The following is a 13,083-nucleotide window of genomic DNA, read 5'->3' as shown; positions in this document are numbered from 1 at the left end:
ACATAAACACAGGCAAATCACTCATACACACAAGATAAAATTACATAAATTTAAGAAAAAAAAGAACATGGGAGTCAAAATACAAGACATAAAACTCTGAGTTCATGAATCGTGTCACTATCTAATAGCAGAATTAGGAAAGAAAGATTTCGAATAAGTGTAGCTTATTTAAAACACTTGCCAGCTATCTCATTCTTCATCTAAAAACTATAGGCACAGACATAACTAAAGTCACATTCTGGTCTGCACAGAAAAAAAATTATTGGATATAAACTAATACAACATTTCCAAAATTAACATCCTTAGTCAGGGTTTCTGTTGCTGCCATGAAACATCATGACTGAGAAGCAAGTTCAGGAGGAAACGTTTATTCAGCTTTCACTTTCATATTACTGTTCATCACTAAGAGAAGTCAAGACAGGAACTCAAAAAGGGCAGGATCCTGACGGTAGGAGCTGATGCAGAGGCCTTACTGGATTGCTTCCTCTGGTTTGCTCAGCACGCCTTCTTATAGAACACAGGACCAGCAGCCCAGGGATGGCACCACCCACAATGGGTCCTCCCACCCTTGATCACTAATTGAGAAAATAAATGCCTTACATCTGGATCTCCTAGAGGAATTGCCTCAACTGAGGCTCCTTTCTCTGTGGTAACTTCAGCTCATGTCAACTTGACACACAAAACCAGCCAGTACACATCTTAAAGAATATTGTTCATGGAATGACTTCAAAAGCAACAATAAACTCAGGATCATTGAGTGAAACGAAATTAAGCCTATTTATTTTCTATACAAATGTCAAAGACTACAGTAACGGGCTTGATGAAGCTTTACTATATATATAGATATATCATGCCACTTCCAACATTTGTTTAACATGGAAGCTACTTTTCTCTAGTAATTCGCAATACCATCTAGAAATGGCACTCCTCTGAACTGTTTGGGAAATGCTCTCTTAATATGCATATGGATGAGACTCTCAAAAGCTAATGCCTGCCCAAGTTGGCAGAACATGACCAGAAAATTCCCCAGCACCCATTTCCTGACTTGGCACTTGAAGATGTGCAAATCTGTATAACTATACCTCTGTAAAACTAAATTCCATTTGGATTCAATAAATTTCACTTTTTAAAAGAGCGAAACTGCTGAGCTATCCAATATTCACAGTTATTAAACATTCACTGTGCAAATGAATTTTACCCCACCTGCTCCCAAAACATTAACTGAATAACTGGAATTAATATTATAGAGATGATGATGATAATGATGCCAAAGAATGTATCAGAATTAAATGTTCTAACATGAAGAAGGGGCAGAAATTTTGATCAATTCTAATTTAATCTTGCTCTTGAGTCTCTTGGGGACGTTCAGTTCTATACACAGTAACTGGATAAACTGTTAATTGGGTGACATCTTCATAAACTTTCCTTTTTACATTTAATCTTAGTCTACATAATATAGGTTTATGTGAAAATCCTTACACATTTTAAATTTTAAAGATATTTTGCCAACCCTGCCACACTGCCTGTATATTTTTCTGAATTAAAGTGAAAGGAGAATGCCTGTGTTATCTTGAAAAGCAACCCTTCCAAGAGAATCAGGGACTTCGAGGAAGAGCTGTCATTATGATCTGTCAGTTGTTTGGCTTCATAGTCACACAGAACGGAGTGACATGTCATTACGTGAGATAAAGTATTTAGAAAGATATTGTCTGAGTTCCTGTTCTGTTACTGTGAAGAGACACCATGACCAGTATAAGTCTTAGCAAGTATTTAATTTGGGGCTCATGGTTCCAGAGAATAGTAGAGTACATAACCATCACAGTGGAAAGCAGACAGGCATGATGCTGGAGCAATAGCTGGGAGCTCTATATCCTGATCCACAAGCAGCAAGCAAATCAAGAGGGAGGACCTGGTATATAAGCTTTGAAATCTTAAAGCCCACCCCTAGTGGCAGTAGCAGTAGTACACTTCCTCCTACTCCAGCAAGGCCACACCTCCTAATCCTTTCAAACAGTTCCACCCCAGGTAACTAAACATTCAAATATATATGAACCTATGGGTGCCATTCTTTTTTTTTTAATTTTCTTTATTTACATTTCAAATGTTATTCCCTTTCCCAGTTTCCCCCCCCCCCAGAAACTCCCTATCCCACCCCCCTCCCCCTGGTTCTATGAGGGTGTCTCCTCATCCACCTACCCACTCCGCCTCCTCACCCTGGAATTCCCCTACACTGGAGCATTGAGCCTTCATAAGACCAAGGGCCTCTCCTCCGATTGATGCCTAATAAGGCCATCCTCTGCTAAATATGCAACTGGAGCCATGGGTCCCTCCATGTGTACCCTTTGGTTGGTGGTTTAGTTACTGGGAGCTCTAGGGGGTCTGGTTGGCTGATATTATTGTTCTTCCTATAGGGTTGCAAACCCCTTCAGCCATTCTTATTCAAGCCACCATATAATTACTTACTAATCATAAGTCTCATTCATAGCTTTGAATGTCACCATTATTAATTCCTTAAATGGCATCAGTAATGCCATTAAATAATAAATGAAAAATGTTAGCTATAAACTTAATATATGTATTCTCAAATATATAAATATTTCAATGGAGATGCTTTGAAATAGGAATAGTTGACTCTATGTTGTACATTCTTTTAATGTTTCAGTACTGTATCTATAATCATGAAAGAAAAAAATCAAGTTTTTAAGAGCCTTACTCAAGGCTAATAGAATAAATCAAAAGTTCAGTGTCCAAAACCCAAATTTATGGTGACTTTCTAAGAGTTTCCTCTGGGTACAGAAGGAACCCACTAAAGATGCTGTCATCCTCAGGGCCAACGTACAGCCCGTTCCAGTCCTTTGACACTTCCAGCCACACTTGATCTCCTGCACTCAGTTTCAGAATGAGGAGGAGGGAGGCCTGATCTACTTGCTGACCATAGAGCGTCTCTCTGGACTTGAACTGTTTCCTGTTGCGGGCTACCAGGCTGATTCGAGCAGGTCGACCCCTGACAGTGACATGATAGGAAAAGATATATGTCCCAGGAACACTACAGTTAAATTTTCCAGTGACAGGGCTATAATCCCCTTGGTCATTGGAGAGAATCTTGTCAAACTTTATGGGGATGTTAGGGGGAGGGAAAGGCTTGGATAAAAGGGCACTGAAAGCCGACTGTGGGACGTGAATGGTCTCACCTTTAGAACCCTTGACACCCCGGGAGCCCTTCTTCCCAGTTGGCCCTCGAACACCTTTGCTCCCAAGCTCACCCTTTGGCCCTGCAGGTCCGGTGAAACCAGGAGAACCTATCTCTCCTTTTTCTCCTTTAGGGCCAGGATCGCCTCTGAGCCCTGGTAGACCATCTGAACCCCTTTTTCCCTCTGCCCCAACATCACCTCTGCTGCCTTTCTCTCCCTCCATCCCTTTGTCACCTTTCTGCCCCTTTTCCCCCCTCTCTCCCAAATCTCCACGGTAGCCTTTCTCCCCAACACCACCCTTCTCGCCCTTGGCCCCAGGCTCTCCAATGAAGCCATTGGCCCCAGAGGCCCCAGGGTCCCCCTTCTCTCCTTTGGTGCCATTCCCACACAGGTCCCCCTTGGAGCCTTTTTGTCCTTTTGTTCCTGCCGGGCCGATGTTTCCTTTATCTCCCTTAGGACCAAGTGCACCTAAAAAAAAAAAAAAAAAAAAAAAAAAAAAAAAAAGTAAAACAATGCTTAAGATCATACAAGCTATGGCATATGCTATTACCACAGACCTAAAATATTAAAATAATACCAATTAATGGGACTTTGTGAACCTGGTGCTTGCTTTGGCAAAGTCTGTTTTTAGTAGTGGTTAAATGTAATGAGCAATATTATCATGTGTGTTTTCAGAAGTGAAATAACCAAGGCTTCCAAAAATCAATAATGTTTCATTTTTTTTTACTTTTAAGATAACACGGAATTATTTTATTTCACCAGCTTTTGCATGTGGCACAACCCAAGTAACCACCTCAATCTCTGTCTTACCATCATGCTCAAAGTCTCACAGGCACAGAAATAGAAATGCAGAAATTCCTTCTTGTGATGACAGCTCAAGAAAAGGAGCAGAACATGGACATATTTACCTAATGTCTCAGTTCCTAGACTCACCTCATCCAATGACCACACTACGTTATTAAAATATTGATAATCTGAGTATGAGCCTTGCAAACTCCTGCTTTTACAAACAAAGAGACGGGGCTTTCCAGGAGTCAGGTCCTCTCTCAGCTAACTGGACTTTACCTTGTTCTCCTGGCTTTCCTGGGTATCCTGGAACACCACCTGCCCCTTGGTCCCCACGGTCTCCCTTTAGTCCTGAAATAAAACAAGGATTAATATTGACACAACTATGTCCTTTTGGGTAAAGCTAACATGTGGTTCAGAGCTGCCCCACATTCTAATGTTTCTTAGCAAAATAAATTGCTTAAAGGTAAAACAGTATGGGAAAGCAGTGTGTTGAAGGACTTTAGGAGTGTTGAGTTCTGGTTAATGGTAAGCCACTTAAAGGGGATTAAGAGCTTATCCCTTCAAGCAGAACTTTTCTTACTCATGGTATTCACAGGACTCTTCAAACTCCTCATGAAATTCCTAATACCCTCCAAATACTGTGGATGCATGTGCTGCCTTTATCCCTACTGCAAATTTTGAATTAACAGTCAAAATGTCTTCTTGGTTTGCCACCCACCATAAGTTTAAACAGAGAGAGAGCACAATAAAACAAAATAAAGGAATTTAAACCATAGAATAAAAGGAAAATATCTGAATAGATTCTGACAGGTTCTGATATTGAATGGAAGTGATGGACCTGAGCCTATTCCCCTCCTCCTCCTCAGGAATGGACACAAGCTGAGTTCACCCATCGTTACTGGCAACGATGTTGTTGTTGGTTTTTTTTTGTTGTTGTTGCTGCTGCTGCTGCTGCTGCTGCTGCTGCTGCTGCTGCTGCTGCTGCTGCTGCTGCTGCTGCTGCTGCTGGTGGTGGTGGTGGTGGTGGTGGTGGTGGTGGTGGTGGTGGTGGTGGTTTTAACCCTGTTTCACTATATAGTCCTGGCTGGCCTGTAATTCACTATGTAGACCAAGCTAGCCTTGAAATCAGAGAGCTAGCTACTGCTTCCCAAGTACTGAGATTAAAGATGTTTGTCCCCATGCCCAGCATTACTGGCAGTATTAAGATTATTTGAGGAGACTGATTCATTGCCTACGTTGAAACTACTTAGTTAGATGGTGACTGATCGGTACGCAGTCTTTCAAGCAAAGTTTTGGATTTTTTTTTTTTTTTAAACTTTCAGACTTAACCAGGAGTCCATACTCAGTCTGGAAGTAAAAGAAAAGTGGAGTTGCCACTTTCCAGAGACTGGCTGAATAAGTTTCGGCTTTGATCACTCATCAAAGCGTCTTCTTAAGAACCATATCTTACAGTACCTCCCTAGACATTCTTCCACTTCCAAAAGTCTAGCTTCCAAAATGTATGAAGTGTCACGGAGGTTCCTCACTCATTCACAGGTGCCCTGATAATATAATTCAGCCACAAAAGGATTAAATGTTTCCAAGAATGAAAATCACATAACTGACAAATGTGAAGGAGCTCTCTCCTACCTTAGCATATTTTTTTGAGTAATTACTTCACTGACTGTTCTAGCAGGAATGAGTTAGGCAGTTCCCAAGCCATGTAGAAAGTGATGTATATATATTAGGCCTTCTGACATGTGACACTGAAGTTGAACCACTGAACTTAACCCATAGGTGGTATTTCTACAGGGTTCTAGCATTCACTGAAGAATTTCTAAATATTCTTGTGAATCTGTAACTTTATTGTATTTCAAAGTACCCAAAGAGCCAGGCATTGCTGGGACAGAAAGCCTTCCAGGCTGGTGCACTCATAGAATTACAGACCTGTTGGGCAGGAAGATGGCAATGGAAGTGCTTATAACGACAAATCTTCTTTGATGGACAGGTTGTAAGTCAACAGAAGCCAGCCCATTTCTCTCAGGTTCCAGGCAATGTAAAACCATTACTACCTTTTAATTATTTCTTCTGTTTTTGAGATTATAATATTTCATTTATGCAGCTTTCTGTTGTCGATACTGCCTCTGATTTCAGAGTAAGCCAAAAACAGTTTCAAATTCTCCTTAACAGCCAGCTTTCTACCTGAGCTGAATATTTTACAGGATTACTTAGCCAAGTGCTATTTAGTGTTAAATTAGTTATATCATTTGAATATATATATATATATCCACAATGAACTGTGTGTGTATAGCTGAATGAAAGAGCCCTTACTGCATGTACAGTCTCACTACTCAGTACTAGATGGGGAAAAAGAAAAAATGAAAGATCTCACATACAAAGACAGAACCCTTCCGCCACAGACTATACTGTGTGACTTCTAGTCTCTGGGTCACACTGGTGGCCAATAAGCTATGGAAAGGTTGTTTCAGAGTCTCTCTTGGCATTTTTTTTTTTTTTATGATTTGCTGGTTGGTTGGTTGGTTGGTTGTTGGTTTATTTTGCTTTTTGTTCTTTGTTTTGGTGTAGGGAACCATATTGAGGGGCAGGGAAAACATGAAGTTGGGTTGTAGGGAGGTGGTGGGATCTGAGAAGAGGTGGGAGGGGGAAAAACATAATCAAAACATTCTGTCTGAATAATTGTTTTAAAAAATAATAACTAAAAAAGTCTCTCCTTCTATTGCCCTGTTTCCTGCTTGGGTGCGTGTGTGTGCTACATAGATATTACTCTATGTGTGTGCATGATATTTTCATAAACTTAGTTTTTCAGTTAGCCATGTACAAAGTTAATATTTTATGTCAGATTAATACATGAGATTATTTATCAAGTGCTTACACTTTAAAAGCCTCCTTTCAATAATCTAGCTTTTTTCTTTTTGAGCAAACTGCTTTTCTTTAAAATGATGCAGAATCTTCCTGAGTTTGATCAGAAATGGAATAGTTATCTACCTTTCTCTCCTTTCTGGCCTTTGGGCCCTTGGGGTCCACTGGTTCCTGGGGGTCCTGGGCTTCCAATGTCACCAGTCTCTCCTTTATGACCTAGAAATGACATTTTAGAATTACCACATTAGAAAAATTATATTTTTAAATTTATTAGTTCAGGGGGAAAGGCACTTATTTTGAAACCCAAAACTGTCAATGTCCTAATGATAAAATCTGGTGAGAATAAGCCATTTCAGAGTTCTAAGGGAAATATTTTTGCCTGATTTGCAATTTTGTACTACCTGAATAGATAAATTGAGCCCATTCGTACTTGTCACTATATTCACGGCAGTGACCAAATGATTCAGGGAAGCTGCACTACATCAAATGGCAAAAACAAAATGATTATCTGACACTTAACCTCATACAGACCACACTTTTAAATTGGAAGTAAAATCACAATACAAAACACTCTGGGATTCCAATTCATCCACTGATTCATTGATTAGAAACCATAGGTTTTCTGTACACTAAAGTGTCTTGCTAGATGCTATAAATGTGACTATCAATGAGCCAAGGTTTTTTACACACCCACAGCACACACACACACACACACACACACACAGAGAGAGAGAGAGAGAGAGAGAGAGAGAGAGAGAGAGAGAGAGAGAGAGAGGAAAATCTGTGCAAGGTAAACATTAAACAGATAAGCATAAAGAGACTAGAAATAGCCCCACTATAGTTAATATGAAGCAAAAAAAAAAAAAAAAAAAAAAAAAAAAAAAAAAAAAAGGAAGAAAAGGAAGGCTGCATTGCAAGTTACAGTTAAAAATAAAATGAGTTACACTTATGAGGTCAGAAGAGAATTCTCTGAGAAAATAACATTAATCAAAAACTCCATAAAGGAATTAAAATTTCCTGAAGTATATTTTTTTAAAAAACAGTATCTTTAAACAACTTTTAAAAGCAAACATCATGGTACATCTAGGGAGTGACCAAGGATGGGGCCTGTGGACTGAGAGGCAGGCAGAGTGGAGATCATAAAGAAAACATTTATTTGGAACTCATGATCCCAGAGGGTAGTAAAGAGCATCACAGTGAGAAGCAAATGGACATGGATGGCACTGAAGCAATATCTGAGAGATTACATCCTGATCCTGAGGCAGCAGGCAAAGAGAGGGGGACAGCCCTGGGCTTTTTAAACCTCAAAGCCCCTGATACTCCTCCTCCAATATGGCTACCCTTCTTAATCCTTCCTATATAGTTCACCAACTAGGAACTAAGCATGCAAATATAAGAGCCTATGGCGGGGGTGGGGGCAGGGGGGCTTTCTCATTCAAACCACCCAGATACACTTATTCATCCAGGAAGATCACTTACCTAGAACTCACCTAAATCTAAATTAATTATTCTTTTGAAAGTTCATTCCTGTTTGCAGAGTAAAAAAGATTACCTTTTACTTGAAAAAATTCAAGGCTAATTTCTTCAAAAGTTTGCCATATAGATAATCACACTCAATGAAATTACAAAATTACATTTTAATTATAATTAAATCTAATGGGAGAGAATGAAATAGAAATGAAAAAACACCAAAAAACAATCGATGGAATGAAAAGTCGTGTTCAGTACAATTCCTCTTTGAAAGAAAACTATAAATGTTTAAAAGAAAACCTTTAATGAACCACTTGCATTAGAGGTGAGAGCTGAAGGTAGGTTCCTCCCTTTGAAGAAGAATTGCACGGGGATGAGGAGTAGGGACAGATTGAGCAGAGAAAGTGGGAGTACACAAGAAATCCAACCTCAGTTTGCTGTTAGCCATGCAGTGTCTCCTCCAAAGGTGTGGTTGTGTTGAGAGAAACAACAAAGCACATGCCCCTGAGCTAGCCCAGAAGCACCCTGCAACTGCCAGGGTGACTGTCACACCCCTCCTGGCAACACAGGGCCAGGAGAGTGACTGTCACAGGAGCACCCTGCAACTGCACATGGGGCCCAGAGGGAGAGTGACTGCTCTCTCCTCTCCACAGGATGTAACACCTTAAAATTGAGCATACAAGGGAGGCTGGGATTTCCCGAGAACGAGTTGAGGTTTGCCTCCACTTTCTGCACTGATAGGGCTGCACCTTCTAAGTTGACAAAATGGTCATGGAACCAGAACATATAGTCAGGTGAAATATAAAAATATCTTCAGTATTTTTTTTTGTAAAGATTGAGAAATGATATAAAATCCCTCATTCTTCTTAACATGGAGTACCCATGGTAACTGAACTAAAAACAGAAGAGATGAAGTGCTGCCTTCTGGCCACTAAATACATCTGAATACTTTCATGATTTCTTTCATCCATAAATTGAATCAAACTAGACTTTTAAAGGTAGATAATTCACCATGTGATGCCCACAATGTGTGTGTTCCCGTGACCAAAGACTGAGAATTAAGGAAGAAAAGTTGAAATGCTCTGATTTGAGTGGGTTTATTCTTTTCCTTCATGTTTGTTCAGCGCTGCTCTTAGATTAGATTTCTAATGAAAGAAACACAAAAAAGGCAGGAAGAATCACAGAGCAGGTCTATTTATGCATTTGGGAACATGTATGTATATATAAACACATATGCATACATACACACACACACATACACACACACATACACACACATGACAATTAAAGATAAAAGAAGCCATGAATTTGAAAGAGCAAAAAGCATGGGAAAGACAGCATGGGAACATGGGAAGGTTAGGAGGGAGAAAGGGTGGGGGGAAGTGATGGACTTATATCAATCTCAGAAAAATAAAAACCAATTTTAAGAAACTAATAAAGCTAAGACAAATTGTCTGAATCTAAAAAAAAAAAAAAATCAGGGTCATATCAGAGCCAGAGAAGTCACATGATAGAGCCATACTCCCTCCACATTAACTGAATCATAAAAATAGTCTATTGAGCCTTTATTCCACGTCAGGCTTCACATTATTCATATTGATTACGGTATCACTTAACCCTGTTTTTCATGGCTGAACCTGAGGCTTAAGGGTGTAACAAAACCTTCTCAGGAAAAGGACTGTGATGGAGTCAATCTCCCAAGCTTGAGGCCAGTCTGTTAACTTGGGTCTGTAATTGCAACTACCTGGAAGGCTGAGGTAGGAGCTGGTCAAGATCATATCTGTCTGGGCTTCAGAGTGATCAGCAGGCTAACATGGGCAATTTTGTGGGACAGCTAAAAATTAAACGTGGTAGAGCAATAGTCTATCATGCACAAAGCCCCCTGTTCAATCAGCAAAAATAAACATAGCGTTCTGATCCAGATGACATAACCAGTTATAAAATAATGAAATATGAGCTACCCGGACAGCATAAAACCTTGGCACATCTCCAAAATGTATGTCACAAAGATGAGAAGAAAGTCTGAAGTCTAAGCATAGCCCAGTCCAATCCACCACCAGGTGAAATAAAGTCCTCGTGCTGTGGATGTCACAGTTTTCTAAGAAGACAGTGTCATGACCTGCTGTGTCTCACTAGCCCTGACTTTGGGCCTTCCATCCTTAAGCAGCTTACCAGACAAGTAAGTCATGAAGTAAGTATTCTCATAACTATGACTCCTTGGCCTCATTACATTTCCGATAGTGAGTCATCAAACAGGAAACCTTGGGACCTAGTTTCACCCTCTTTACCCCTTAATCCAAGTCAGCATAAACACCCCATCTCTCTAAAACCCCTTACCACAAAAGGAAATCAATCAAGAGCTCCGTGGGGATGCATAATTACTGATTTTACAGCTTTCTATTCTTCAGGCTAGACGCAGCAAACACTACATGAATTTTTTTTTTCAAGGAACAGTGAATTTAAATTTGACACTTTGATCTTGATTTTATCTTAAGGTGTCTATACCGCAGAGCACATAAAAGGCAGAATGCATTACAGTAAGACTGAGAGCATATTCATGATGTGTATATTGAAGACATCTGAGATTTGGAAATAGTAACCACAGTGTTCAACAGAGAAAACTGCTGGGCAGTGCCAGTGTGGCCTCCACATTTCAGTGAGGACCAAAGTGAATTCTGTACTTCGTTCTCCACTCACAGCTCTTCCACTTCTAATCCTGACTACAAACAGCACCCCAAAAGTTCTTCAGTCACCTCACTTTCCTGACTTTGCAATACCATTTTTAAAAATTACCATTTTACCGTCTACCATTTTAAAAAATCAACCATTATAAACTCCACTGGACATAGCCTGAGCTGCCTAGAAAACCTCAGCCCCAGGGCTGGAGTTGGGATTCTCTGACTCAGTTCTAACCAGCACTGTTAAGACAGTAGTAGGTCTTACCCAATACAATAGGCACTGGCCATGTGTGGTTAATGAGAAGAGGCTCTGCCTCTGACCAAACAGATGTGGATGATTGCACCCAACCACCGGATTGAGCACGGAGACCCCAATGGAGGAGTTAAAGAAAGGACTGAAGGAGCTGAAGTGGTTTGCAACCCCATAGGAAGAACAACAATATCAACCAAACCACATCCTCCCCCCACTAGAGCTCCCAGGGACTAAACAGCCAACCAAAGAGTACACATGGAGGGACCCATGGCTCCAGCTGCATATGTAGCAGAGGATGGCCTTATCTGGCATCAATGGGAGGAGAGGCCATTGGTCCTGGGAAGGCTTGATGCCTCAGCGTAGAGGAATGTTAGAGCAGTGAGGTGGGAGTGCGTGGGTGAGTGGGGGAACACCTTCATAGCAGGGGAGAGGGGGGATGGGATACGAGGTTTTCAGAGGGGAAACCGGGAAGTGGGATAACATTTGAAATGTAAATAAATAAAATGCCAATTTAAAAAACAAAAAAAAGAACTCTTGAAATATGGCTGTAACTGGGGCTGAAGGAGTTGCTCAGTGGTTTAGAGTACAGGTTGCTCTTCCAGAGCTCCTGGATTCAAAACCCAACACCCACAAGGTTGCTCACAATCATCCATAACTCCGATTCCTTCTGACTTCTAAGGGCACCAGACACCTGACCCACAGACATGCCTGTAGGCAAGATACCCACCCATACTCACACAGTAAAAATAAATCTTTTTTTAAAAAAAGAAATGTGGCTGTGGTTAGTGAACTGCATTTTTATCTTAAGTATATATCAATGACTGCGCTTCAATTTGCATGTGTCACATTCTTACACCTGGCCTGTCACTGCTGTTTGCTGGCAGTGCGGTGGGCATTTTCAAGTACCTTGTTTTCCAGTCATTCCAGGTTCTCCTTTCTGCCCAGTGATAAATGGACAACAATGGCAGCAATTCAAAACGAAATCAGCTGTGTCCAGAGAGAAGCTCTCAAAGGGAAAGAGACGGGTTGTGGCCGAGGTAGAGGGGTCAGTGGTGGGGTCTGCCATTGCCGAGGCGGGTGCGCCAGTTGTGGGCTCTGCCATGGCGGCCATTTCTGTATGTAGGGTTTCTTCTTCATCCAGAGAGAAGCCACTGGATGGCTTTAAGCCCTTCAGCATCTCTTTTCCTTCAGATTTCTTCGTAAATTTTGTGTATGGTGTAGTCTTTGCTTCTGTGTCCACATCACCCATAGCCAAAATAATTAAAACAGCACAAAGCGAAGAAAATATCCACATATTTGAGGCTAAAAGGAAACATTAAAAAATACACATTATACATATTCAAATAAAGGCACTAAGTAATACCATCTATCCTTGTATGGGAAGAATAAACACATTTCTGAGGCATGAGAATAATCAGCATGTGTAATTTCAAACTGTATATTGCTGGCCTATTTTATATGTAAGTGTATGTGTGAGTTACCACTGGGCATTTTATTTAAAGCATTTATTATAAGGAGTACTTTGCTTTCAATTCTCCCTTCTGGTTGTTTCACGGTGTTACATGTTCTCAAACGCTGTTCTCAATCATTCAAATTATCTTGCCAAAGAGCAAACATGATCTATAATAAATGCAGCATGCCTTAATAGCTCATATACCCTGTGGAAAACAAATATGTGTGATTTCCTCACTGACCTCACTCAGATTTATAGGAATCAAATACGTTTGCATTAGAGGGAGATGAAAAATATTGAGCTGAATAGTTTATTCCAGCAAACTCAATTATTTTAGAAAAAAAAATACTGGTAAAATAGTCTTTAAATCTACTAGGGATAATGGCCCAG

The 13,083-nt window shown here is 40.4% G+C and overlaps 1 protein-coding gene across 1 annotated transcript; it reads right to left on the bottom strand.

The window, feature by feature from the left end:
- Positions 1 to 2,213: 2,213 nt before the first annotated feature.
- Positions 2,214 to 12,534, bottom strand: Otol1 (otolin 1). The gene is made up of 4 exons (XM_034499394.2): positions 12,147 to 12,534; positions 6,966 to 7,055; positions 4,257 to 4,328; positions 2,214 to 3,659 (listed from the first exon to the last, which is right to left on the bottom strand). The coding sequence occupies exons 1-4, from the start codon at positions 12,532 to 12,534 to the stop codon at positions 2,761 to 2,763; spliced, it is 1,449 nt and encodes a 482-aa protein (XP_034355285.1). The 3' UTR covers positions 2,214 to 2,760.
- Between the last annotated feature and the right edge of the window lie 549 nt (positions 12,535 to 13,083).

The sequence above is a fragment of the Arvicanthis niloticus genome, chromosome 4 (assembly GCF_011762505.2).
Source record: "Arvicanthis niloticus isolate mArvNil1 chromosome 4, mArvNil1.pat.X, whole genome shotgun sequence".
Lineage (NCBI taxonomy): Eukaryota > Metazoa > Chordata > Mammalia > Rodentia > Muridae > Arvicanthis > Arvicanthis niloticus.
The sequence above is the reverse complement of the archived record's forward strand: the minus strand, read 5'-3'. Positions and strand labels throughout refer to the sequence as shown.